The sequence below is a fragment of the Chiloscyllium punctatum genome, chromosome 39 (assembly GCF_047496795.1).
Source record: "Chiloscyllium punctatum isolate Juve2018m chromosome 39, sChiPun1.3, whole genome shotgun sequence".
Lineage (NCBI taxonomy): Eukaryota > Metazoa > Chordata > Chondrichthyes > Orectolobiformes > Hemiscylliidae > Chiloscyllium > Chiloscyllium punctatum.
Genome location: NC_092777.1, coordinates 68684426 through 68710866, shown reverse-complemented (window position 1 = coordinate 68710866; position 26441 = coordinate 68684426). Strand labels below are relative to the sequence as shown.

Sequence of the window (26441 nt, the reverse complement as noted above, 5' to 3'; positions counted from 1 at the left end):
GGGGCCCATGCAGATGCCCTTGGCTACTACTTTGGTTTGGAGGAAGTGGGAGGATTGGAAAGAGAAGTTGTTCAGAGTGAGGACCAGTTCAGTCAGTCAAAGGAGGGTGTCAGTGGAAGGGTACTGGTTGGTACGGCGGGAAAGGAAGAAGTGGAGGGCTTTGAGTCCTTCGTGATGAGGGATGGAGGTGTACAGGGACTGGATGTCCATGGTGAAGATAAGGCATTGGGGACCGAGGAAGCGATAATCATGGAGAAGGTGGAGGGCGTGGGTGGTGTCCCGAACGTAGGTGGGGAGTTCTTGGACTAAGTGGGACAGGACCGTGTCGAGGTATGCAGAGATGAGTTCAGTGGGACAGGAGCAGGCTGAGAGAATGGGTCAGCCGGGTCAGTCAGGTTTGTGGATTTTGGGCAGGAGGTAGAAACGGGCGGTGCAGGGTTGTGGGACAATGAGGTTGGAGGCGGTGGATGGGAGATCCCCTGAGGTGATGAGGTTATGGATGGTCTGGGAGATGATGGTTTGGTGGTGGGAGGTGGGGTCATGGTCAAGGGGGCAGTAGGAGGAGGGGTCTGCGAGCTGGAGTTTAGCCTCAGCGGTGTAAAGGTCGGTGCGCCAAACTAGCACTGCACCTCCTTTGCTGGTTTGGGGTATTTACCCAGTCTGACCCCAGGCCTGGGGTATTTCCTGAGTAGATTGTTTCTGTGACAGACAGAGTCACTGAGTAGACACTGAATTGTTTTCTGAAATTTTAATTGTGATCTTTCTATTTTGAGTATGAAATTGATGTGGGCCAACAGGAAATTGTAACAATTCACACTGACTGTAAAATATTGTCGAGTCTCAGAGGGGAGGGTCATGCGTGATTTCAAACCCTCACACATATGTTGTGTAGGACATCAGCTTCACCAAACAACAGACAGAGAAACAATGGCAGCCCTGATCAAACATGCAACAAGGCAGTGAGAGAGATGGTGACGGGGAAGGAGTCACACAGTGATGGGAGAGACACAGGGAGTGAGGTAGTGACGGGGAGGGAGAGAGAGAGAGAGAGAGAGAGGGAGTGAGGTAGTGATGGGGAGGGAGAGAGAGAGAGAGAGAGAGAGAGAGGGAGAGAGAGGGAGTGAGGCAGTGATGGGGAGGGAGAGAGAGAGAGAGAGAGAGAGAGAGAGGGAGTGAGGCAGTGATGGGGAGGGAGAGAGAGTGACAGGCCAGAGGTACAGGAACTTGGAGCGATGAACAGGAGGTAGGGGGTAATATCTCAGTGCTATAACTGTGCTACATTTGAGGTATTGCTCTGCTACAGCTACAAAGTGCTTTGGCCTCCAAACTGCTCGACTCTGGGAGGCGTCACACTCAGGGTTGGATTCCAGTTCATGGTTGATCCTTCATTCAGACCATCAGGGATCCGTAGACATGAGTGGGGTGCCCACAGTCCTTCAGGTCAGTATGATCTGTGAGCGCCAGAGGGTGGTGGACAGGGTCATCACTCAAAGTTGTACCTGTCAGAGACAGAGAGAGAAATGTCAGGGTGAGCCCACAACCCCCAGGACCCACACCCACAACTGATTAGGGCAGAAACAAACTGACTTCAAAGGCAGACTCACAGATCCCCACAAACGGAGCTCAGTAAAGACACAGACTGGAAGGACCATGACGTGTTTTTAACAATGAGATAGTCATCTTTCTATTTTGGTGTTTGCTGCCAGGAGATGTTTTCACAATTCATCAGAACACTGCTCCCAGCGCGGTGCGGACAGAACACTGCTCCCAGCGCGGTGCTGACAGAACACTGCTCCCAGCGCGGTGCGGACAGAACACTGCCCCCAAGCGCGGTGCTGACAGAACACTGCTCCCAGCGCGGTGCTGACAGAACACTGCCCCCAGCGCGGTGCTGACAGAACACTGCTCCCAGCGCGGTGCTGACAGAACACTGCCCCCAGCGCGGTGCTGACAGAACACTGCTCCCAGCGCGGTGCGGACAGAACACTGCCCCCAAGCGCGGTGCTGACAGAACACTGCTCCCAGCGCGGTGCTGACAGAACACTGCTCCCAGCGCGGTGCGGACAGAACACTGCCCCCAAGCGCGGTGCTGACAGAACACTGCCCCCAGCGCGGTGCTGACAGAACACTGCTCCCAGCGCGGTGCGGACAGAACACTGCCCCCAAGCGCGGTGCTGACAGAACACTGCTCCCAGCGCGGTGCTGACAGAACACTGCTCCCAGCGCGGTGCGGACAGAACACTGCCCCCAAGCGCGGTGCTGACAGAACACTGCCCCCAGCGCGGTGCTGACAGAACACTGCTCCCAGCGCGGTGCGGACAGAACACTGCCCCCAAGCGCGGTGCTGACAGAACACTGCTCCCAGCGCGGTGCTGACAGAACACTGCTCCCAGCGCGGTGCTGACAGAACACTGCTCCCAGCGCGGTGCTGACAGAACACTGCTCCCAGCGCGGTGCTGACAGAACACTGCTCCCAGCGCGGTGCTGACAGAACACTGCTCCCAGCGCGGTGCTGACAGAACACTGCTCCCAGCCCGGTGCAGACAGAACACTGCTCCCAGCGCGGTGCTGACAGAACACTGCCCCCAGCGCGGTGCTGACAGAACACTGCCCCCAGCACGGTGCAGACAGAACACTGCCCCCAGCGCGGTGCAGACAGAACACTGCTCCCAGCGCGGTGCGGACAGAACACTGCCCCCAAGCGAGGTGCTGACAGAACACTGCTCCCAGCGCGGTGCTGACAGAACACTGCTCCCAGCGCGGTGCTGACAGAACACTGCTCCCAGCGCGGTGCTGACAGAACACTGCTCCCAGCCCGGTGCAGACAGAACACTGCTCCCAGCCCGGTGCAGACAGAACACTGCTCCCAGCGCGGTGCTGACAGAACACTGCCCCCAGCGCGGTGCTGACAGAACACTGCCCCCAGCACGGTGCAGACAGAACACTGCTCCCAGCCCGGTCCTGACAGAACACTGCTCCCAGCGCGGTGCTGACAGAACACTGCTCCCAGCGCGGTGCTGACAGAACACTGCTCCCAGCGCGGTGCAGACAGAACACTGCCCCCAGCGCGGTGCTGACAGAACACTGCCCCCAGCGCGGTGCAGACAGAACACTGCCCCCAGCCCGGTGCAGACAGAACACTGCTCCCAGCGCGGTGCTGACAGAACACTGCTCCCAGCGCGGTGCGGACAGAACACTGCTCCCAGCCCGGTGCGGACAGAACACTGCTCCCAGCGCGGTGCTGACAGAACACTGCTCCCAGCGCGGTGCAGACAGAACGCGGCTCCCAGCGCGGTGCAGACAGAACACTGCTCCCAGCGCGGTGCAGACAGAACACTGCTCCCAGCGCGGTGCAGACAGAACACTGCTCCCAGCGCGGTGCTGACAGAACACTGCTCCCAGCGCGGTGCTGACAGAACACTGCTCCCAGCGCGGTGCAGACAGAACACTGCTCCCAGCGCGGTGCTGACAGAACACTGCTCCCAGCGCGGTGCAGACAGAACACTGCCCCCAGCGCGGTGCTGACAGAACACTGCTCCCAGCGCGGTGCTGACAGAACACTGCTCCCAGCGCGGTGCTGACAGAACACTGCTCCCAGCGCGGTGCTGACAGAACACTGCTCCCAGCGCGGTGCTGACACAACACTGCTCCCAGCCCGGTGCAGACAGAACACTGCCCCCAGCGCGGTGCTGACAGAACACTGCTCCCAGAGCGGTGCAGACAGAACACTGCTCCCAGCGCGGTGCTGACAGAACACTGCACCCAGCGCGGTGCTGACAGAACACTGCTCCCAGCGCGGTGCAGACAGAACACTGCTCCCAGCGCGGTGCTGACAGAACACTGCTCCCAGCGCGGTGCTGACAGAACACTGCTCCCAGCGCGGTGCTGACAGAACACTGCTCCCAGCGCGGTGCTGACAGAACACTGCTCCCAGCGCGGTGCGGACAGAACACTGCACCCAGCGCGGTGCTGACAGAACACTGCACCCAGCGCGGTGCTGACAGAACACTGCCCCCAGCGCGGTGCAGACAGAACACTGCTCCCAGCCCGGTCCTGACAGAACACTGCTCCCAGCGCGGTGCGGACAGAACTCTGCCCCCAGCGCGGTGCTGACAGAACACTGCCCCCAGCGCGGTGCAGACTGAACACTGCTCCCAGCGCGGTCCTGACAGTACACTGCACCCAGCGCGGTGCTGACAGAACACTGCACCCAGCGCGGTGCTGACAGAACACTGCTCCCAGCCCGGTGCAGACAGAACACTGCTCCCAGCGCGGTGCTGACAGAAAACTGCTCCCAGCGCGGTGCTGACAGAACACTGCTCCCAGCGCGGTGCGGACAGAACACTGCTCCCAGCGCGGTGCGGACAGAACACTGCTCCCAGCGCGGTGCGGACAGAACACTGCTCCCAGCGCGGTGCGGACAGAACACTGCTCCCAGCGCGGTGCTGACAGAACACTGCTCCCAACGCGGTGCTGACAGAACACTGCTCCCAGCGCGGTGCTGACAGAACACTGCTCCCAGAGCGGTGCAGACAGAACACTGCTCCCAGCGCGGTGCTGACAGAACACTGCTCCCAGCGCGGTGCGGACAGAACACTGCTCCCAGCGCGGTGCGGACAGAATACTGCTCCCAGCGCGGTGCAGACAGAATACTGCTCCCAGCGCGGTGCAGACAGAACACTGCTCCCAGCGCGGTGCGGACAGAACACTGCTCCCAGCGCGGTGCTGACAGAACACTGCACCCAGCGCGGTGCTGACAGAACACTGCTCCCAGCCCGGTGCTGACAGAACACTGCTCCCAGCGCGGTGCTGACAGAACACTGCTCCCAGCGCGGTGCAGACAGAACACTGCTCCCAGCGCGGTGCTGACAGAACACTGCCCCCAGCGCGGTGCAGACAGAACACTGCTCCCATCGCGATGCTGACAGAACACTGCTCCCAGCGCGGTGCTGACAGAACACTGCTCCCAGCGCGGTGCTGACAGAACACTGCACCCAGCGCGGTGCTGACAGAACACTGCACCCAGCGCGGTGCGGACAGAACACTGCTCCCAGCGCGGTGCTGACAGAACACTGCTCCCAGCCCGGTGCTGACAGAACACTGCTCCCAGCCCGGTGCTGACAGAACACTGCTCCCAGCGCGGTGCTGACAGAACTCTGCTCCCAGCGCGGTGCTGACAGAACACTGCTCCCAGCGCGGTGCAGACAGAACACTGCTCCCAGCGCGGTGCAGACAGAACACTGCTCTCAGCCCGGTGCTGACAGAACACTGCTCCCAGCGCGGTGCTGACAGAACTCTGCTCCCAGCGCGGTGCTGACAGAACACTGCTCCTAGCGCGGTGCTGACAGAACACTGCTCTCAGCGCGGTGCGGACAGAACACTGCTCTCAGCGCGGTGCGGACAGAACACTGCTCTCAGCGCGGTGCTGACAGAAAACTGCTCTCAGCGCGGTGCTGACAGAACACTGCTCTCAGCGCGGTGCTGACAGAACACTGCTCCCAGCGCGGTGCAGACAGAACACTGCTCTCAGCGCGGTGCTGACAGAACACTGCTCTCAGCGCGGTGCGGACAGAACACTGCTCTCAGCGCGGTGCGGACAGAACACTGCTCCCATCGCGGTGCGGACAGAACACTGCTCCCAGCGCGGTGCTGACAGAACACTGCTCCCAGCGCGGTGCTGACAGAACACTGCTCTCAGCGCGGTGCGGACAGAACACTGCTGTCAGCGCGGTGCGGACAGAACACTGCTCCCATCGCGGTGTGGACAGAACACTGCTCCCATCGCGGTGCTGACAGAACACAGCTCTCAGCGCGGTGCGGACAGAACACTGCCGTCTGCGCTGTGCGGACAGAACACTGCTCTCAGCGCGGTGCGGACAGAACACTGCTCCCATCGCGGTGCGGACAGAACACTGCTCCCAGCGCGGTGCTGACAGAACACTGCTCCCAGCGCGGTGCTGACAGAACACTGCTCTCAGCGCGGTGCGGACAGAACACTGCTCCCAGCCCGGTCCTGACAGAACACTGCTCCCAGCGCGGTGCGGACAGAACTCTGCCCCCAGCGCGGTGCTGACAGAACACTGCCCCCAGCGCGGTGCACACAGAACACTGCTCCCAGCGCGGTCCTGACAGAACACTGCACCCAGCGCGGTGCTGACAGAACACTGCACCCAGCGCGGTGCTGACAGAACACTGCTCCCAGCCCGGTGCAGACAGAACACTGCTCCCAGCGCGGTGCTGACAGAACACTGCCCCCAGCGCGGTGCTGACAGAACACTGCCCCCAGCGCGGTGCTGACAGAACACTGCTCCCAGCGCGGTGCGGACAGAACACTGCTCCCAGCGCGGTGCGGACAGAACACTGCTCCCAGCGCGGTGCGGACAGAACTCTGCCCCCAGCGCGGTGCTGACAGAACACTGCCCCCAGCGCGGTGCTGACAGAACACTGCACCCAGCGCGGTGCTGACAGAACACTGCACCCAGCGCGGTGCGGACAGAACACTGCTCCCAGCCCGGTGCAGACAGAACACTGCTCCCAGCGCGGTGCTGACAGAAAACTGCCCCCAGCGCGGTGCTGACAGAACACTGCCCCCAGCGCGGTGCTGACAGAACACTGCTCCCAGCGCGGTGCGGACAGAACACTGCTCCCAGCGCGGTGCGGACAGAACACTGCTCCCAGCGCGGTGCGGACAGAACACTGCTCCCAGCGCGGTGCGGACAGAACACTGCTCCCAGCGCGGTGCTGACAGAACACTGCTCCCAGCGCGGTGCTGACAGAACACTGCTCCCAGCGCGGTGCTGACAGAACACTGCTCCCAGCGCGGTGCTGACAGAACACTGCTCCCAGCGCGGTGCGGACAGAACTCTGCCCCCAGCGCGGTGCTGACAGAACACTGCCCCCAGCGCGGTGCAGACAGAACACTGCTCCCAGCGCGGTCCTGACAGAACACTGCTCCCAGCCCGGTGCAGACAGAACACTGCCCCCAGCGCGGTGCACACAGAACACTGCTCCCAGCGCGGTCCTGACAGAACACTGCACCCAGCGCGGTGCTGACAGAACACTGCACCCAGCGCGGTGCTGACAGAACACTGCTCCCAGCCCGGTGCAGACAGAACACTGCTCCCAGCGCGGTGCTGACAGAACACTGCCCCCAGCGCGGTGCTGACAGAACACTGCCCCCAGCGCGGTGCTGACAGAACACTGCCCCCAGCGCGGTGCTGACAGAACACTGCTCCCAGCCCGGTGCTGACAGAACACTGCTCCCAGCGCGGTGCGGACAGAACACTGCTCCCAGCGCGGTGCGGACAGAACGCGGCTCCCAGCGCGGTGCAGACAGAACACTGCTCCCAGCGCGGTGCAGACAGAACACTGCTCCCAGCGCGGTGCTGACAGAACACTGCTCCCAGCGCGGTGCTGACAGAACTCTGCTCCCAGCGCGGTGCTGACAGAACACTGCTCCTAGCGCGGTGCTGACAGAACACTGCTCTCAGCGCGGTGCGGACAGAACACTGCTCTCAGCGCGGTGCGGACAGAACACTGCTCTCAGCGCGGTGCTGACAGAAAACTGCTCTCAGCGCGGTGCTGACAGAACACTGCTCTCAGCGCGGTGCTGACAGAACACTGCTCCCAGCGCGGTGCAGACAGAACACTGCTCTCAGCGCGGTGCTGACAGAACACTGCTCTCAGCGCGGTGCGGACAGAACACTGCTCTCAGCGCGGTGCGGACAGAACACTGCTCCCATCGCGGTGCGGACAGAACACTGCTCCCAGCGCGGTGCTGACAGAACACTGCTCCCAGCGCGGTGCTGACAGAACACTGCTCTCAGCGCGGTGCGGACAGAACACTGCTGTCAGCGCGGTGCGGACAGAACACTGCTCCCATCGCGGTGTGGACAGAACACTGCTCCCATCGCGGTGCTGACAGAACACAGCTCTCAGCGCGGTGCGGACAGAACACTGCCGTCAGCGCTGTGCGGACAGAACACTGCTCTCAGCGCGGTGCGGACAGAACACTGCTCCCATCGCGGTGCGGACAGAACACTGCTCCCAGCGCGGTGCTGACAGAACACTGCTCCCAGCGCGGTGCTGACAGAACACTGCTCTCAGCGCGGTGCGGACAGAACACTGCTCCCAGCGCGGTGCGGACAGAACACTGCTCCCAGCGCGGTGCTGACAGAACACTGCTCCCAGCGCGGTGCTGACAGAACACTGCTCTCAGCGCGGTGCGGACAGAACACTGCTCTCAGCGCGGTGCGGACAGAACACTGCTCTCAGCGCGATGCGGACAGAACACTGCTCTCAGCGCGGTTCGGACAGAACACTGCCCTCAGCGCGGTGCGGACAGAACACTGCCCTCAGCGCGGTGCGGACAGAACACTGCTCCCATCGCGGTACTGACAGAACACTGCTCTCAGCGCGGTGCGGACAGAACACTGCTGTCAGCGCGGTGCGGACAGAACACTGCTCCCATCGCGGTGCTGACAGAACACTGCTCCCATCGCGGTGCAGACAGAACACTGCTCCCAGCGCAGTGCAGACAGAACACTGCTCCCAGCGCGGTGCTGACAGAACACTGCTCCCAGCGCGGTGCTGACAGAACACTGCCCCCAGCGCGGTGCTGACAGAACACTGCTCCCAGCGCGGTGCTGACAGAACACTGCACCCAGCGCGGTGCTGACAGAACACTGCTCCCAGCGCGGTGCTGACAGAACACTGCTCCCAGCGCGGTGCTGACAGAACACTGCTCCCAGCCCGGTCCTGACAGAACACTGCTCCCAGCGCGGTGCTGACAGAACTCTGCTCCCAGCGCGGTGCTGACAGAACACTGCTCCCAGCGCGGTGCAGACAGAACACTGCTCCCAGCGCGGTGCAGACAGAACACTGCTCCCAGCCCGGTGCTGACAGAACACTGCTCCCAGCGCGGTGCAGACAGAACTCTGCTCCCAGCGCGGTGCTGACAGAACTCTGCTCCCAGCGCGGTGCTGACAGAACTCTGCTCTCAGCGCGGTGCGGACAGAACACTGCTCTCAGCGCGGTGCGGACAGAACACTGCTCTCAGCGCGGTGCGGACAGAACACTGCTCTCAGCGCGGTGCTGACAGAAAACTGCTCTCAGCGCGGTGCTGACAGAACACTGCTCTCAGCGCGGTGCTGACAGAACACTGCTCTCAGCGCGGTGCTGACAGAAAACTGCTCTCAGCGCGGTGCTGACAGAACACTGCTCTCAGCGCGGTGCTGACAGAACACTGCTCCCAGCGCGGTGCTGACAGAACACTGCTCCCAGCGCGGTGCTGACAGAACACTGCTCCCAGCGCGGTGCTGACAGAACACTGCTCCCAGCGCGGTGCAGACAGAACACTGCTCCCAGCGCGGTGCAGACAGAACACTGCTCCCAGCGCGGTGCTGACAGAACACTGCTCCCAGCCCGGTGCAGACAGAACACTGCTCCCAGCGCGGTGCTGACAGAACACTGCTCCCAGCGCGGTGCTGACAGAAAACTGCCCCCAGCGCGGTGCTGACAGAACACTGCTCCCAGCGCGGTCCTGACAGAACACTGCCCCCAGCGCGGTGCTGACAGAACACTGCACCCAGCGCGGTGCTGACAGAACACTGCACCCAGCGCGGTGCTGACAGAACACTGCCCCCAGCGCGGTGCAGACAGAACACTGCTCCCAGCCCGGTCCTGACAGAACACTGCTCCCAGCGCGGTGCTGACAGAACACTGCCCCCAGCGCGGTGCTGACAGAACACTGCTCCCAGCGCGGTGCTGACAGAACACTGCCCCCAGCGCGGTGCAGACAGAACACTGCACCCAGCGCGGTGCTGACAGAACACTGCTCCCAGCCCGGTCCTGACAGAACACTGCTCCCAGCGCGGTGCTGACAGAACACTGCTCCCAGCCCGGTCCTGACAGAACACTGCCCCCAGCGCGGTGCTGACAGAACACTGCTCCCAGCCCGGTCCTGACAGAACACTGCTCCCAGCGCGGTGCTGACAGAACACTGCTCCCAGCGCGGTGCAGACAGAACACTGCTCCCAGCGCGGTGCTGACAGAACTCTGCTCCCAGCGCGGTGCTGACAGAACACTGCTCCCAGTGCGGTGCAGACAGAACACTGCTCCCAGCGCGGTGCAGACAGAACACTGCTCCCAGCGCGGTGCTGACAGAACACTGCTCCCAGCCCGGTGCAGACAGAACACTGCTCCCAGCGCGGTGCTGACAGAACACTGCTCCCAGCGCGGTGCTGACAGAAAACTGCCCCCAGCGCGGTGCTGACAGAACACTGCTCCCAGCGCGGTCCTGACAGAACACTGCCCCCAGCGCGGTGCTGACAGAACACTGCACCCAGCGCGGTGCTGACAGAACACTGCACCCAGCGCGGTGCTGACAGAACACTGCCCCCAGCGCGGTGCAGACAGAACACTGCTCCCAGCCCGGTCCTGACAGAACACTGCTCCCAGCGCGGTGCTGACAGAACACTGCCCCCAGCGCGGTGCTGACAGAACACTGCTCCCAGCGCGGTGCTGACAGAACTCTGCTCCCAGCGCGGTGCTGACAGAACACTGCTCCCAGCGCGGTGCAGACAGAACACTGCTCCCAGCGCGGTGCTGACAGAACACTGCTCCCAGCGCGGTGCTGACAGAACACTGCTCCCAGCGCGGTGCGTACAGAACACTGCTCCCAGCGCGGTGCTGACAGAACACTGCCCCCAGCGCGGTGCAGACAGAACACTGCTCCCAGCCCGGTCCTGACAGAACACTGCTCCCAGCGCGGTGCTGACAGAACACTGCTCCCAGCCCGGTGCAGACAGAACACTGCCCCCAGCGCGGTGCTGACAGAACACTGCACCCAGCGCGGTGCTGACAGAACACTGCTCCCAGCGCGGTGCTGACAGAACACTGCTCCCAGCGCGGTGCTGACAGAACACTGCTCCCAGCGCGGTGCTGACAGAACACTGCCCCCAGCGCGGTGCAGACAGAACACTGCACCCAGCGCGGTGCTGACAGAACACTGCTCCCAGCCCGGTCCTGACAGAACACTGCTCCCAGCGCGGTGCTGACAGAACACTGCTCCCAGCCCGGTCCTGACAGAACACTGCTCCCAGCGCGGTGCTGACAGAACACTGCTCCCAGCCCGGTCCTGACAGAACACTGCCCCCAGCGCGGTGCTGACAGAACACTGCTCCCAGCCCGGTCCTGACAGAACACTGCTCCCAGCGCGGTGCTGACAGAACACTGCTCCCAGCGCGGTGCAGACAGAACACTGCTCCCAGCGCGGTGCTGACAGAACTCTGCTCCCAGCGCGGTGCTGACAGAACACTGCTCCCAGCGCGGTGCAGACAGAACACTGCTCACAGCGCGGTGCAGACAGAACACTGCTCACAGCGCGGTGCTGACAGAACACTGCTCCCAGCGCGGTGCTGAGAGAACACTGCTCCCAGCGCGGTGCTGACAGAACACTGCCCCCAGCGCGGTGCTGACAGAACACTGCTCCCAGCACGGTGCTGACAGAACACTGCTCTCAGCGCGGTGCAGACAGAACACTGCTCCCAGCGCGGTGCAGACAGAACGCGGCTCCCAGCGCGGTGCTGACAGAACACTGCACCCAGCGCGGTGCTGACAGAACACTGCACCCAGCGCGGTGCTGACAGAACACTGCTCCCAGCGCGGTGCTGACAGAACACTGCTCCCAGCGCGGTGCAGACAGAACACTGCTCCCAGCGCGGTCCTGACAGAACACTGCCCCCAGCGCGGTGCTGACAGAACACTGCTCCCAGCGCGGTGCTGACAGAACACTGCACCCAGCGCGGTGCTGACAGAACACTGCTCCCAGCGCGGTGCTGACAGAACACTGCTCCCAGCGCGGTGCTGACAGAACACTGCTCCCAGCCCGGTCCTGACAGAACACTGCTCCCAGCGCGGTGCTGACAGAACTCTGCTCCCAGCGCGGTGCTGACAGAACACTGCTCCCAGCGCGGTGCTGACAGAACACTGCTCCCAGCGCGGTGCAGACAGAACACTGCTCCCAGCGCGGTGCTGACAGAACACTGCTCCCAGCGCGGTGCTGACAGAACTCTGCTCCCAGCGCGGTGCTGACAGAACACTGCTCCCAGCGCGGTGCTGACAGAACACTGCTCTCAGCGCGGTGCGGACAGAACACTGCTCTCAGCGCGGTGCGGACAGAACACTGCTCTCAGCGCGGTGCGGACAGAACACTGCTCCCAGCCCGGTGCGGACAGAACACTGCTCCCAGCGCGGTGCTGACAGAACACTGCTCCCAGCGCGGTGCTGACAGAAAACTGCCCCCAGCGCGGTGCTGACAGAACACTGCTCCCAGCGCGGTGCTGACAGAACACTGCTCCCAGCGCGGTGCTGACAGAACACTGCTCCCAGCGCGGTGCTGACAGAACACTGCTCCCAGCGCGGTGCTGACAGAACACTGCTCCCAGCGCGGTGCGGACAGAACACTGCTCCCAGCGCGGTGCTGACAGAACACTGCCCCCAGCGCGGTGCTGACAGAACACTGCTCCCAGCGCGGTCCTGACAGAACACTGCACCCAGCGCGGTGCTGACAGAACACTGCCCCCAGCGCGGTGCAGACAGAACACTGCTCCCAGCCCGGTCCTGACAGAACACTGCTCCCAGCGCGGTGCTGACAGAACACTGCCCCCAGCGCGGTGCTGACAGAACACTGCTCCCAGCGCGGTGCTGACAGAACACTGCACCCAGCGCGGTGCTGACAGAACACTGCACCCAGCGCGGTGCTGACAGAACACTGCCCCGAGCGCGGTGCAGAAAGAACACTGCTCCCAGCCCGGTCCTGACAGAACACTGCTCCCAGCGCGGTGCTGACAGAACACTGCCCCCAGCGCGGTGCTGACAGAACACTGCTCCCAGCGCGGTGCTGACAGAACACTGCACCCAGCGCGGTGCTGACAGAACACGGCACCCAGCGCGGTGCTGACAGAACACTGCACCCAGCGCGGTGCTGACAGAACACTGCTCCCAGCGCGGTGCAGACAGAACACTGCTCCCAGCGCGGTGCAGACAGAACACTGCTCCCAGCGCGGTGCTGACAGAACACTGCTCCCAGCCCGGTGCAGACAGAACACTGCTCCCAGCGCGGTGCTGACAGAACACTGCTCCCAGCGCGGTGCTGACAGAACTCTGCTCCCAGCGCGGTGCTGACAGAACACTGCTCCCAGCGCGGTGCTGACAGAACACTGCTCTCAGCGCGGTGCGGACAGAACACTGCTCTCAGCGCGGTGCGGACAGAACACTGCTCTCAGCGCGGTGCGGACAGAACACTGCTCCCAGCCCGGTGCGGACTGAACACAGCTCCCAGCGCGGTGCTGACAGAACACTGCTCCCAGCGCGGTGCTGACAGAAAACTGCCCCCAGCGCGGTGCTGACAGAACACTGCTCCCAGCGCGGTGCTGACAGAACACTGCTCCCAGCGCGGTGCTGACAGAACACTGCTCCCAGCGCGGTGCTGACAGAACACAGCTCCCAGCGCGGTGCTGACAGAACACTGCTCCCAGCGCGGTGCGGACAGAACACTGCTCCCAGCGCGGTGCTGACAGAACACTGCCCCCAGCGCGGTGCTGACAGAACACTGCTCCCAGCGCGGTCCTGACAGAACACTGCACCCAGCGCGGTGCTGACAGAACACTGCCCCCAGCGCGGTGCAGACAGAACACTGCTCCCAGCCCGGTCCTGACAGAACACTGCTCCCAGCGCGGTGCTGACAGAACACTGCCCCCAGCGCGGTGCTGACAGAACACTGCTCCCAGCGCGGTGCTGACAGAACACTGCACCCAGCGCGGTGCTGACAGAACACTGCACCCAGCGCGGTGCTGACAGAACACTGCCCCCAGCGCGGTGCAGAAAGAACACTGCTCCCAGCCCGGTCCTGACAGAACACTGCTCCCAGCGCGGTGCTGACAGAACACTGCCCCCAGCGCGGTGCTGACAGAACACTGCTCCCAGCGCGGTGCTGACAGAACACTGCACCCAGCGCGGTGCTGACAGAACACTGCACCCAGCGCGGTGCTGACAGAACACTGCACCCAGCGCGGTGCTGACAGAACACTGCTCCCAGCGCGGTGCAGACAGAACACTGCTCCCAGCGCGGTGCAGACAGAACACTGCTCCCAGCGCGGTGCTGACAGAACACTGCTCCCAGCCCGGTGCAGACAGAACACTGCTCCCAGCGCGGTGCTGACAGAACACTGCTCCCAGCGTGGTGCTGACAGAAAACTGCCCCCAGCGCGGTGCTGACAGAACACTGCTCCCAGCGCGGTGCTGACAGAACACTGCTCCCAGCGCGGTGCTGACAGAACACTGCTCCCAGCGCGGTGCTGACAGAACACTGCTCCCAGCGCGGTGCTGACAGAACACTGCACCCAGCGCGGTGCTGACAGAACACTGCTCCCAGCGCGGTGCGGACAGAACACTGCTCCCAGCGCGGTGCGGACAGAACACTGCTCCCAGCCCGGTCCTGACAGAACACTGCTCCCAGCGCGGTGCTGACAGAACACTGCCCCCAGCGCGGTGCTGACAGAACACTGCTCCCAGCGCGGTGCTGACAGAACACTGCACCCAGCGCGGTGCTGACAGAACACTGCACCCAGCGCGGTGCTGACAGAACACTGCCCCCAGCGCGGTGCAGACAGAACACTGCTCCCAGCGCGGTGCTGACAGAACACTGCTCCCAGCGCGGTGCTGACAGAACACTGCACCCAGCGCGGTGCTGACAGAACACTGCCCCCAGCGCGGTGCTGACAGAACACTGCTCCCAGCGCGGTGCTGACAGAACACTGCTCCCAGCGCGGTGCTGACAGAACACTGCTCCCATCGCGGTGCTGACAGAACTCTGCTCCCATCGCGGTGCTGACAGAACACTGCTCTCAGCGCGGTGCGGACAGAACACTGCTCCCAGCGCGGTGCGGACAGAACACTGCTCCCATCGTGGTGCTGACAGAACACTGCTCCCAGCGCGGTGCTGACAGAACACTGCTCCCATCGCGGTGCTGACAGAACACTGCTCCCATCGCGGTGCTGACAGAACACTGCTCTCAGCGCGGTGCGGACAGAACACTGCTGTCAGCGCGGTGCGGACAGAACACTGCTCCCATCGCGGTGTGGACAGAACACTGCTCTCAGCGCGGTGCTGACAGAACACTGCTCTCAGCGCGGTGCGGACAGAACACTGCTCTCAGCGCGGTTCGGACAGAACACTGCCCTCAGCGCGGTGCGGACAGAACACTGCTCTCAGCGCGGTGCGGACAGAACACTGCTCCCATCGCGGTGCTGACAGAACACTGCTCTCAGCGCGGTGCGGACAGAACACTGCTCTCAGCGCGGTGCGGACAGAACACTGCTCCCATCGCGGTGCAGACAGAACACTGCTCCCAGCGCGGTGCAGACAGAACACTGCTCCCAGCGCGGTGCTGACAGAACACTGCTCCCCGCGCGGTGCTGACAGAACACTGCCCCCAGCGCGGTGCTGACAGAACACTGCTCCCAGCGCGGTGCTGACAGAACACTGCTCCCAGCCCGGTCCTGACAGAACACTGCCCCCAGCGCGGTGCTGACAGAACACTGCTCCCAGCCCGGTCCTGACAGAACACTGCTCCCAGCGCGGTGCTGACAGAACACTGCTCCCAGCGCGGTGCAGACAGAACACTGCTCCCAGCGCGGTGCTGACAGAACTCTGCTCCCAGCGCGGTGCTGACAGAACACTGCTCCCAGCGCGGTGCAGACAGAACACTGCTCACAGCGCGGTGCAGACAGAACACTGCTCACAGCGCGGTGCTGACAGAACACTGCTCCCAGCGCGGTGCTGAGAGAACACTGCTCCCAGCGCGGTGCTGACAGAACACTGCCCCCAGCGCGGTGCTGACAGAACACTGCTCCCAGCACGGTGCTGACAGAACACTGCTCTCAGCGCGGTGCAGACAGAACACTGCTCCCAGCGCGGTGCAGACAGAACGCGGCTCCCAGCGCGGTGCTGACAGAACACTGCACCCAGCGCGGTGCTGACAGAACACTGCACCCAGCGCGGTGCTGACAGAACACTGCTCCCAGCGCGGTGCTGACAGAACACTGCTCCCAGCGCGGTGCAGACAGAACACTGCTCCCAGCGCGGTCCTGACAGAACACTGCCCCCAGCGCGGTGCTGACAGAACACTGCTCCCAGCGCGGTGCTGACAGAACACTGCACCCAGCGCGGTGCTGACAGAACACTGCTCCCAGCGCGGTGCTGACAGAACACTGCTCCCAGCGCGGTGCTGACAGAACACTGCTCCCAGCCCGGTCCTGACAGAACACTGCTCCCAGCGCGGTGCTGACAGAACTCTGCTCCCAGCGCGGTGCTGACAGAACACTGCTCCCAGCGCGGTGCTGACAGAACACTGCTCCCAGCGCGGTGCAGACAGAACACTGCTCCCAGCGCGGTGCTGACAGAACACTGCTCCCAGCGCGGTGCTGACAGAACTCTGCTCCCAGCGCGGTGCTGACAGAACACTGCTCCCAGCGCGGTGCTGACAGAACACTGCTCCCAGCGCGGTGCTGACAGAACACTGCTCTCAGCGCGGTGCGGACAGAACACTGCTCTCAGCGCGGTGCGGACAGAACACTGCTCTCAGCGCGGTGCGGACAGAACACTGCTCCCAGCCCGGTGCGGACAGAACACTGCTCCCAGCGCGGTGCTGACAGAACACTGCTCCCAGCGCGGTGCTGACAGAAAACTGCCCCCAGCGCGGTGCTGACAGAACACTGCTCCCAGCGCGGTGCTGACAGAACACTGCCCCCAGCGCGGTGCTGACAGAACACTGCTCCCAGCGCGGTGCTGACAGAACACTGCTCCCAGCGCGGTGCTGACAGAACACTGCTCCCAGCGCGGTGCGGACAGAACACTGCCCCCAGCGCGGTGCTGACAGAACACTGCCCCCAGCGCGGTGCTGACAGAACACTGCTCCCAGCGCGGTCCTGACAGAACACTGCACCCAGCGCGGTGCTGACAGAACACTGCCCCCAGCGCGGTGCAGACAGAACACTGCTCCCAGCCCGGTCCTGACAGAACACTGCTCCCAGCGCGGTGCTGACAGAACACTGCCCCCAGCGCGGTGCTGACAGAACACTGCTCCCAGCGCGGTGCTGACAGAACACTGCACCCAGCGCGGTGCTGACAGAACACTGCACCCAGCGCGGTGCTGACAGAACACTGCCCCCAGCGCGGTGCAGAAAGAACACTGCTCCCAGCCCGGTCCTGACAGAACACTGCTCCCAGCGCGGTGCTGACAGAACACTGCCCCCAGCGCGGTGCTGACAGAACACTGCTCCCAGCGCGGTGCTGACAGAACACTGCACCCAGCGCGGTGCTGACAGAACACTGCACCCAGCGCGGTGCTAAAAGAACACTGCACCCAGCGCGGTGCTGACAGAACACTGCTCCCAGCGCGGTGCAGACAGAACACTGCTCCCAGCGCGGTGCAGACAGAACACTGCTCCCAGCGCGGTGCTGACAGAACACTGCTCCCAGCCCGGTGCAGACAGAACACTGCTCCCAGCGCGGTGCTGACAGAACACTGCTCCCAGCGCGGTGCTGACAGAACTCTGCTCCCAGCGCGGTGCTGACAGAACACTGCTCCCAGCGCGGTGCTGACAGAACACTGCTCTCAGCGCGGTGCGGACAGAACACTGCTCTCAGCGCGGTGCGGACAGAACACTGCTCTCAGCGCGGTGCGGACAGAACACTGCTCCCAGCCCGGTGCGGACAGAACACAGCTCCCAGCGCGGTGCTGACAGAACACTGCTCCCAGCGCGGTGCTGACAGAAAACTGCCCCCAGCGCGGTGCTGACAGAACACTGCTCCCAGCGCGGTGCTGACAGAACACTGCTCCCAGCGCGGTGCTGACAGAACACTGCTCCCAGCGCGGTGCTGACAGAACACTGCTCCCAGCGCGGTGCGGACAGAACACTGCTCCCAGCGCGGTGCTGACAGAACACTGCCCCCAGCGCGGTGCTGACAGAACACTGCTCCCAGCGCGGTCCTGACAGAACACTGCACCCAGCGCGGTGCTGACAGAACACTGCCCCCAGCGCGGTGCAGACAGAACACTGCTCCCAGCCCGGTCCTGACAGAACACTGCTCCCAGCGCGGTGCTGACAGAACACTGCCCCCAGCGCGGTGCTGACAGAACACTGCTCCCAGCGCGGTGCTGACAGAACACTGCACCCAGCGCGGTGCTGACAGAACACTGCACCCAGCGCGGTGCTGACAGAACACTGCCCCCAGCGCGGTGCAGAAAGAACACTGCTCCCAGCCCGGTCCTGACAGAACACTGCTCCCAGCGCGGTGCTGACAGAACACTGCCCCCAGCGCGGTGCTGACAGAACACTGCTCCCAGCGCGGTGCTGACAGAACACTGCACCCAGCGCGGTGCTGACAGAACACTGCACCCAGCGCGGTGCTGACAGAACACTGCTCCCAGCGCGGTGCAGACAGAACACTGCTCCCAGCGCGGTGCAGACAGAACACTGCTCCCAGCGCGGTGCTGACAGAACACTGCTCCCAGCCCGGTGCAGACAGAACACTGCTCCCAGCGCGGTGCTGACAGAACACTGCTCCCAGCGTGGTGCTGACAGAAAACTGCCCCCAGCGCGGTGCTGACAGAACACTGCTCCCAGCGCGGTGCTGACAGAACACTGCTCCCAGCGCGGTGCTGACAGAACACTGCTCCCAGCGCGGTGCTGACAGAACACTGCTCCCAGCGCGGTGCTGACAGAACACTGCTCCCAGCGCGGTGCTGACAGAACACTGCTCCCAGCGCGGTGCGGACAGAACACTGCTCCCAGCGCGGTGCTGACAGAACACTGCTCCCAGCGTGGTCCTGACAGAACACTGCACCCAGCGCGGTGCTGACAGAACACTGCACCCAGCGCGGTGCTGACAGAACACTGCCCCCAGCGCGGTGCAGACAGAACACTGCTCCCAGCGCGGTGCTGACAGAACACTGCTCCCAGCCCGGTCCTGACAGAACACTGCTCCCAGCGCGGTGCTGACAGAACACTGCCCCCAGCGCGGTGCTGACAGAACACTGCTCCCAGCGCGGTGCTGACAGAACACTGCACCCAGCGCGGTGCTGACAGAACACTGCACCCAGCGCGGTGCTGACAGAACACTGCCCCCAGCGCGGTGCAGACAGAACACTGCTCCCAGCGCGGTGCTGACAGAACACTGCTCCCAGCGCGGTGCTGACAGAACACTGCACCCAGCGCGGTGCTGACAGAACACTGCCCCCAGCGCGGTGCTGACAGAACACTGCTCCCAGCGCGGTGCTGACAGAACACTGCTCCCAGCGCGGTGCTGACAGAACACTGCTCCCAGTGCGGTGCTGACAGAACACTGCTCCCAGCGCGGTGCTGACAGAACACTGCCCCCAGCGCGGTGCTGACAGAAGACTGCTCTCAGCGCGGTGCTGACAGAACACTGCTCCCAGCGCGGTGCTGACAGAAAACTGCCCCCAGCGCGGTGCTGACAGAACACTGCACCCAGCGCGGTGCTGACAGAACACTGCCCCCAGCGCGGTGCAGACAGAACACTGCTCCCAGCGCGGTGCTGACAGAACACTGCTCCCAGCGCGGTGCTGACAGAACACTGCACCCAGCGCGGTGCTGACAGAACACTGCCCCCAGCGCGGTGCTGACAGAACACTGCTCCCAGCGCGGTGCTGACAGAACACTGCTCCCAGCGCGGTGCTGACAGAACACTGCTCCCATCGCGGTGCTGACAGAACTCTGCTCCCATCGCGGTGCTGACAGAACACTGCTCTCAGCGCGGTGCGGACAGAACACTGCTCCCAGCGCGGTGCGGACAGAACACTGCTCCCATCGTGGTGCTGACAGAACACTGCTCCCAGCGCGGTGCTGACAGAACACTGCTCCCATCGCGGTGCTGACAGAACACTGCTCCCATCGCGGTGCTGACAGAACACTGCTCTCAGCGCGGTGCGGACAGAACACTGCTGTCAGCGCGGTGCGGACAGAACACTGCTCCCATCGCGGTGTGGACAGAACACTGCTCTCAGCGCGGTGCTGACAGAACACTGCTCTCAGCGCGGTGCGGACAGAACACTGCTCTCAGCGCGGTTCGGACAGAACACTGCCCTCAGCGCGGTGCGGACAGAACACTGCTCTCAGCGCGGTGCGGACAGAACACTGCTCCCATCGCGGTGCTGACAGAACACTGCTCTCAGCGCGGTGCGGACAGAACACTGCTCTCAGCGCGGTGCGGACAGAACACTGCTCCCATCGCGGTGCAGACAGAACACTGCTCCCAGCGCGGTGCAGACAGAACACTGCTCCCAGCGCGGTGCTGACAGAACACTGCTCCCCGCGCGGTGCTGACAGAACACTGCCCCCAGCGCGGTGCTGACAGAACACTGCTCCCAGCGCGGTGCTGACAGAACACTGCTCCCAGCCCGGTCCTGACAGAACACTGCCCCCAGCGCGGTGCTGACAGAACACTGCTCCCAGCCCGGTCCTGACAGAACACTGCTCCCAGCGCGGTGCTGACAGAACACTGCTCCCAGCGCGGTGCAGACAGAACACTGCTCCCAGCGCGGTGCTGACAGAACTCTGCTCCCAGCGCGGTGCTGACAGAACACTGCTCCCAGCGCGGTGCAGACAGAACACTGCTCACAGCGCGGTGCAGACAGAACACTGCTCACAGCGCGGTGCTGACAGAACACTGCTCCCAGCGCGGTGCTGAGAGAACACTGCTCCCAGCGCGGTGCTGACAGAACACTGCCCCCAGCGCGGTGCTGACAGAACACTGCTCCCAGCACGGTGCTGACAGAACACTGCTCTCAGCGCGGTGCAGACAGAACACTGCTCCCAGCGCGGTGCAGACAGAACGCGGCTCCCAGCGCGGTGCTGACAGAACACTGCACCCAGCGCGGTGCTGACAGAACACTGCACCCAGCGCGGTGCTGACAGAACACTGCTCCCAGCGCGGTGCTGACAGAACACTGCTCCCAGCGCGGTGCAGACAGAACACTGCTCCCAGCGCGGTCCTGACAGAACACTGCCCCCAGCGCGGTGCTGACAGAACACTGCTCCCAGCGCGGTGCTGACAGAACACTGCACCCAGCGCGGTGCTGACAGAACACTGCTCCCAGCGCGGTGCTGACAGAACACTGCTCCCAGCGCGGTGCTGACAGAACACTGCTCCCAGCCCGGTCCTGACAGAACACTGCTCCCAGCGCGGTGCTGACAGAACTCTGCTCCCAGCGCGGTGCTGACAGAACACTGCTCCCAGCGCGGTGCTGACAGAACACTGCTCCCAGCGCGGTGCAGACAGAACACTGCTCCCAGCGCGGTGCTGACAGAACACTGCTCCCAGCGCGGTGCTGACAGAACTCTGCTCCCAGCGCGGTGCTGACAGAACACTGCTCCCAGCGCGGTGCTGACAGAACACTGCTCTCAGCGCGGTGCGGACAGAACACTGCTCTCAGCGCGGTGCGGACAGAACACTGCTCTCAGCGCGGTGCGGACAGAACACTGCTCCCAGCCCGGTGCGGACAGAACACTGCTCCCAGCGCGGTGCTGACAGAACACTGCTCCCAGCGCGGTGCTGACAGAAAACTGCCCCCAGCGCGGTGCTGACAGAACACTGCTCCCAGCGCGGTGCTGACAGAACACTGCCCCCAGCGCGGTGCTGACAGAACACTGCTCCCAGCGCGGTGCTGACAGAACACTGCTCCCAGCGCGGTGCTGACAGAACACTGCTCCCAGCGCGGTGCGGACAGAACACTGCCCCCAGCGCGGTGCTGACAGAACACTGCCCCCAGCGCGGTGCTGACAGAACACTGCTCCCAGCGCGGTCCTGACAGAACACTGCACCCAGCGCGGTGCTGACAGAACACTGCCCCCAGCGCGGTGCAGACAGAACACTGCTCCCAGCCCGGTACTGACAGAACACTGCTCCCAGCGCGGTGCTGACAGAACACTGCCCCCAGCGCGGTGCTGACAGAACACTGCTCCCAGCGCGGTGCTGACAGAACACTGCACCCAGCGCGGTGCTGACAGAACACTGCACCCAGCGCGGTGCTGACAGAACACTGCCCCCAGCGCGGTGCAGAAAGAACACTGCTCCCAGCCCGGTCCTGACAGAACACTGCTCCCAGCGCGGTGCTGACAGAACACTGCCCCCAGCGCGGTGCTGACAGAACACTGCTCCCAGCGCGGTGCTGACAGAACACTGCACCCAGCGCGGTGCTGACAGAACACTGCACCCAGCGCGGTGCTAAAAGAACACTGCACCCAGCGCGGTGCTGACAGAACACTGCTCCCAGCGCGGTGCAGACAGAACACTGCTCCCAGCGCGGTGCAGACAGAACACTGCTCCCAGCGCGGTGCTGACAGAACACTGCTCCCAGCCCGGTGCAGACAGAACACTGCTCCCAGCGCGGTGCTGACAGAACACTGCTCCCAGCGCGGTGCTGACAGAACTCTGCTCCCAGCGCGGTGCTGACAGAACACTGCTCCCAGCGCGGTGCTGACAGAACACTGCTCTCAGCGCGGTGCGGACAGAACACTGCTCTCAGCGCGGTGCGGACAGAACACTGCTCTCAGCGCGGTGCGGACAGAACACTGCTCCCAGCCCGGTGCGGACAGAACACAGCTCCCAGCGCGGTGCTGACAGAACACTGCTCCCAGCGCGGTGCTGACAGAAAACTGCCCCCAGCGCGGTGCTGACAGAACACTGCTCCCAGCGCGGTGCTGACAGAACACTGCTCCCAGCGCGGTGCTGACAGAACACTGCTCCCAGCGCGGTGCTGACAGAACACTGCTCCCAGCGCGGTGCGGACAGAACACTGCTCCCAGCGCGGTGCTGACAGAACACTGCCCCCAGCGCGGTGCTGACAGAACACTGCTCCCAGCGCGGTCCTGACAGAACACTGCACCCAGCGCGGTGCTGACAGAACACTGCCCCCAGCGCGGTGCAGACAGAACACTGCTCCCAGCCCGGTCCTGACAGAACACTGCTCCCAGCGCGGTGCTGACAGAACACTGCCCCCAGCGCGGTGCTGACAGAACACTGCTCCCAGCGCGGTGCTGACAGAACACTGCACCCAGCGCGGTGCTGACAGAACACTGCACCCAGCGCGGTGCTGACAGAACACTGCCCCCAGCGCGGTGCAGAAAGAACACTGCTCCCAGCCCGGTCCTGACAGAACACTGCTCCCAGCGCGGTGCTGACAGAACACTGCCCCCAGCGCGGTGCTGACAGAACACTGCTCCCAGCGCGGTGCTGACAGAACACTGCACCCAGCGCGGTGCTGACAGAACACTGCACCCAGCGCGGTGCTGACAGAACACTGCTCCCAGCGCGGTGCAGACAGAACACTGCTCCCAGCGCGGTGCAGACAGAACACTGCTCCCAGCGCGGTGCTGACAGAACACTGCTCCCAGCCCGGTGCAGACAGAACACTGCTCCCAGCGCGGTGCTGACAGAACACTGCTCCCAGCGTGGTGCTGACAGAAAACTGCCCCCAGCGCGGTGCTGACAGAACACTGCTCCCAGCGCGGTGCTGACAGAACACTGCTCCCAGCGCGGTGCTGACAGAACACTGCTCCCAGCGCGGTGCTGACAGAACACTGCTCCCAGCGCGGTGCTGACAGAACACTGCTCCCAGCGCGGTGCTGACAGAACACTGCTCCCAGCGCGGTGCGGACAGAACACTGCTCCCAGCGCGGTGCTGACAGAACACTGCTCCCAGCGTGGTCCTGACAGAACACTGCACCCAGCGCGGTGCTGACAGAACACTGCACCCAGCGCGGTGCTGACAGAACACTGCCCCCAGCGCGGTGCAGACAGAACACTGCTCCCAGCGCGGTGCTGACAGAACACTGCTCCCAGCCCGGTCCTGACAGAACACTGCTCCCAGCGCGGTGCTGACAGAACACTGCCCCCAGCGCGGTGCTGACAGAACACTGCTCCCAGCGCGGTGCTGACAGAACACTGCTCCCAGCGCGGTGCTGACAGAACACTGCTCCCAGCGCGGTGCTGACAGAACACTGCTCCCAGCGCGGTGCTGACAGAACACTGCTCCCAGCGCGGTGCTGACAGAACACTGCTCCCAGCCCGGTCCTGACAGAACACTGCTCCCAGCCCGGTCCTGACAGAACACTGCTCCCAGCCCGGTCCTGACAGAACACTGCTCCCAGCGCGGTGCTGACAGAACACTGCTCCCAGCCCGGTCCTGACAGAACACTGCCCCCAGCGCGGTGCAGAAAGAACACTGCTCCCAGCCCGGTCCTGACAGAACACTGCACCCAGCGCGGTGCTGACAGAACACTGCCCCCAGCGCGGTGCTGACAGAACACTGCTCCCAGCGCGGTGCTGACAGAACACTGCTCCCAGCGCGGTGCTGACAGAACACTGCTCCCAGTGCGGTGCTGACAGAACACTGCTCCCAGCGCGGTGCTGACAGAACACTGCCCCCAGCGCGGTGCTGACAGAAGACTGCTCTCAGCGCGGTGCTGACAGAACACTGCTCCCAGCGCGGTGCTGACAGAACACTGCTCCCAGCGCGGTGCTGACAGAACACTGCTCCCAGCGCGGTGCTGACAGAACACTGCTCCCATCGCGGTGCTGACAGAACTCTGCTCCCATCGCGGTGCTGACAGAACACTGCTCTCAGCGCGGTGCGGACAGAACACTGCTCCCAGCGCGGTGCTGACAGAACACTGCTCCCATCGCGGTGCTGACAGAACACTGCTCCCAGCCCGGTGCTGACAGAACACTGCTCCCAGCGCGGTGCGGACAGAACACTGCTCCCATCGTGGTGCTGACAGAACACTGCTCCCAGCGCGGTGCTGACAGAACACTGCTCCCATCGCGGTGCTGACAGAACACTGCTCCCATCGCGGTGCTGACAGAACACTGCTCTCAGCGCGGTGCGGACAGAACACTGCTGTCAGCGCGGTGCGGACAGAACACTGCTCCCATCGCGGTGTGGACAGAACACTGCTCTCAGCGCGGTGCTGACAGAACACTGCTCTCAGCGCGGTGCGGACAGAACACTGCTCTCAGCGCGGTTCGGACAGAACAGTGCCCTCAGCGCGGTGCGGACAGAACACTGCTCTCAGCGCGGTGCGGACAGAACACTGCTCCCATCGCGGTGCTGACAGAACACTGCTCTCAGCGCGGTGCGGACAGAACACTGCTCTCAGCGCGGTGCGGACAGAACACTGCTCCCATCGCGGTGCAGACAGAACACTGCTCCCAGCGCGGTGCAGACAGAACACTGCTCCCAGCGCGGTGCTGACAGAACACTGCTCCCCGCGCGGTGCTGACAGAACACTGCCCCCAGCGCGGTGCTGACAGAACACTGCTCCCAGCGCGGTGCTGACAGAACACTGCACCCAGCGCGGTGCTGACAGAACACTGCTCCCAGCGCGGTGCAGACAGAACACTGCCCCCAGCGCGGTGCTGACAGAACACTGCTCCCAGCGCGGTGCTGACAGAACACTGCCCCCAGCGCGGTGCTGACAGAACACTGCACCCAGCGCGGTGCTGACAGAACATTGCACCCAGCGCGGTGCTGACAGAACACTGCCCCCAGCGCGGTGCAGACAGAACACTGCTCCCAGCCCGGTCCTGACAGAACACTGCTCCCAGCGCGGTGCTGACAGAACACTGCTCCCAGCCCGGTGCAGACAGAACACTGCTCCCAGCGCAGTGCTGACAGAACACTGCCCCCAGCGCGGTGCTGACAGAACACTGCTCCCAGCGCGGTGCTGACAGAACACTGCTCCCAGCGCGGTGCTGACAGAACACTGCCCCCAGCGCGGTGCAGACAGAACACTGCACCCAGCGCGGTGCTGACAGAACACTGCTCCCAGCGCGGTGCTGACAGAACACTGCTCCCAGCCCGGTCCTGACAGAACACTGCTCCCAGCGCGGTGCTGACAGAACACTGCTCCCAGCCCGGTCCTGACAGAACACTGCTCCCAGCGCGGTGCTGACAGAACTCTGCTCCCAGCGCGGTGCTGACAGAACACTGCTCCCAGCGCGGTGCAGACAGAACACTGCTCCCAGCGCGGTGCTGACAGAACTCTGCTCCCAGCGCGGTGCTGACAGAACACTGCTCCCAGCGCGGTGCAGACAGAACACTGCTCACAGCGCGGTGCTGACAGAACACTGCTCCCAGCGCGGTGCTGAGAGAACACTGCTCACAGCGCGGTGCTGACAGAACACTGCCCCCAGCGCGGTGCTGACAGAACACTGCTCCCAGCGCGGTGCTGACAGAACACTGCTCTCAGCGCGGTGCAGACAGAACACTGCTCCCAGCGCGGTGCAGACAGAACGCGGCTCCCAGCGCGGTGCTGACAGAACACTGCACCCAGCGCGGTGCTGACAGAACACTGCA

General features: G+C 63.7%; 1 protein-coding gene across 7 annotated transcripts in view; it reads right to left on the bottom strand.

Moving 5' to 3' along the window:
• Window positions 1-733: 733 nt before the first annotated feature.
• The window catches only part of rnf157 (ring finger protein 157), a 181044-nt gene continuing 155336 nt past the window's right edge, over window positions 734-26441 (bottom strand). For all 7 annotated transcript variants that reach the window (XM_072559018.1, XM_072559019.1, XM_072559017.1 and 4 more), the window contains one exon: window positions 734-1499. In XM_072559018.1, the coding sequence (XP_072415119.1) occupies window positions 1390-1499 (110 nt within the window). In that variant the 3' untranslated portion in view covers window positions 734-1389. The remainder of the gene's footprint in view (window positions 1500-26441) is intronic.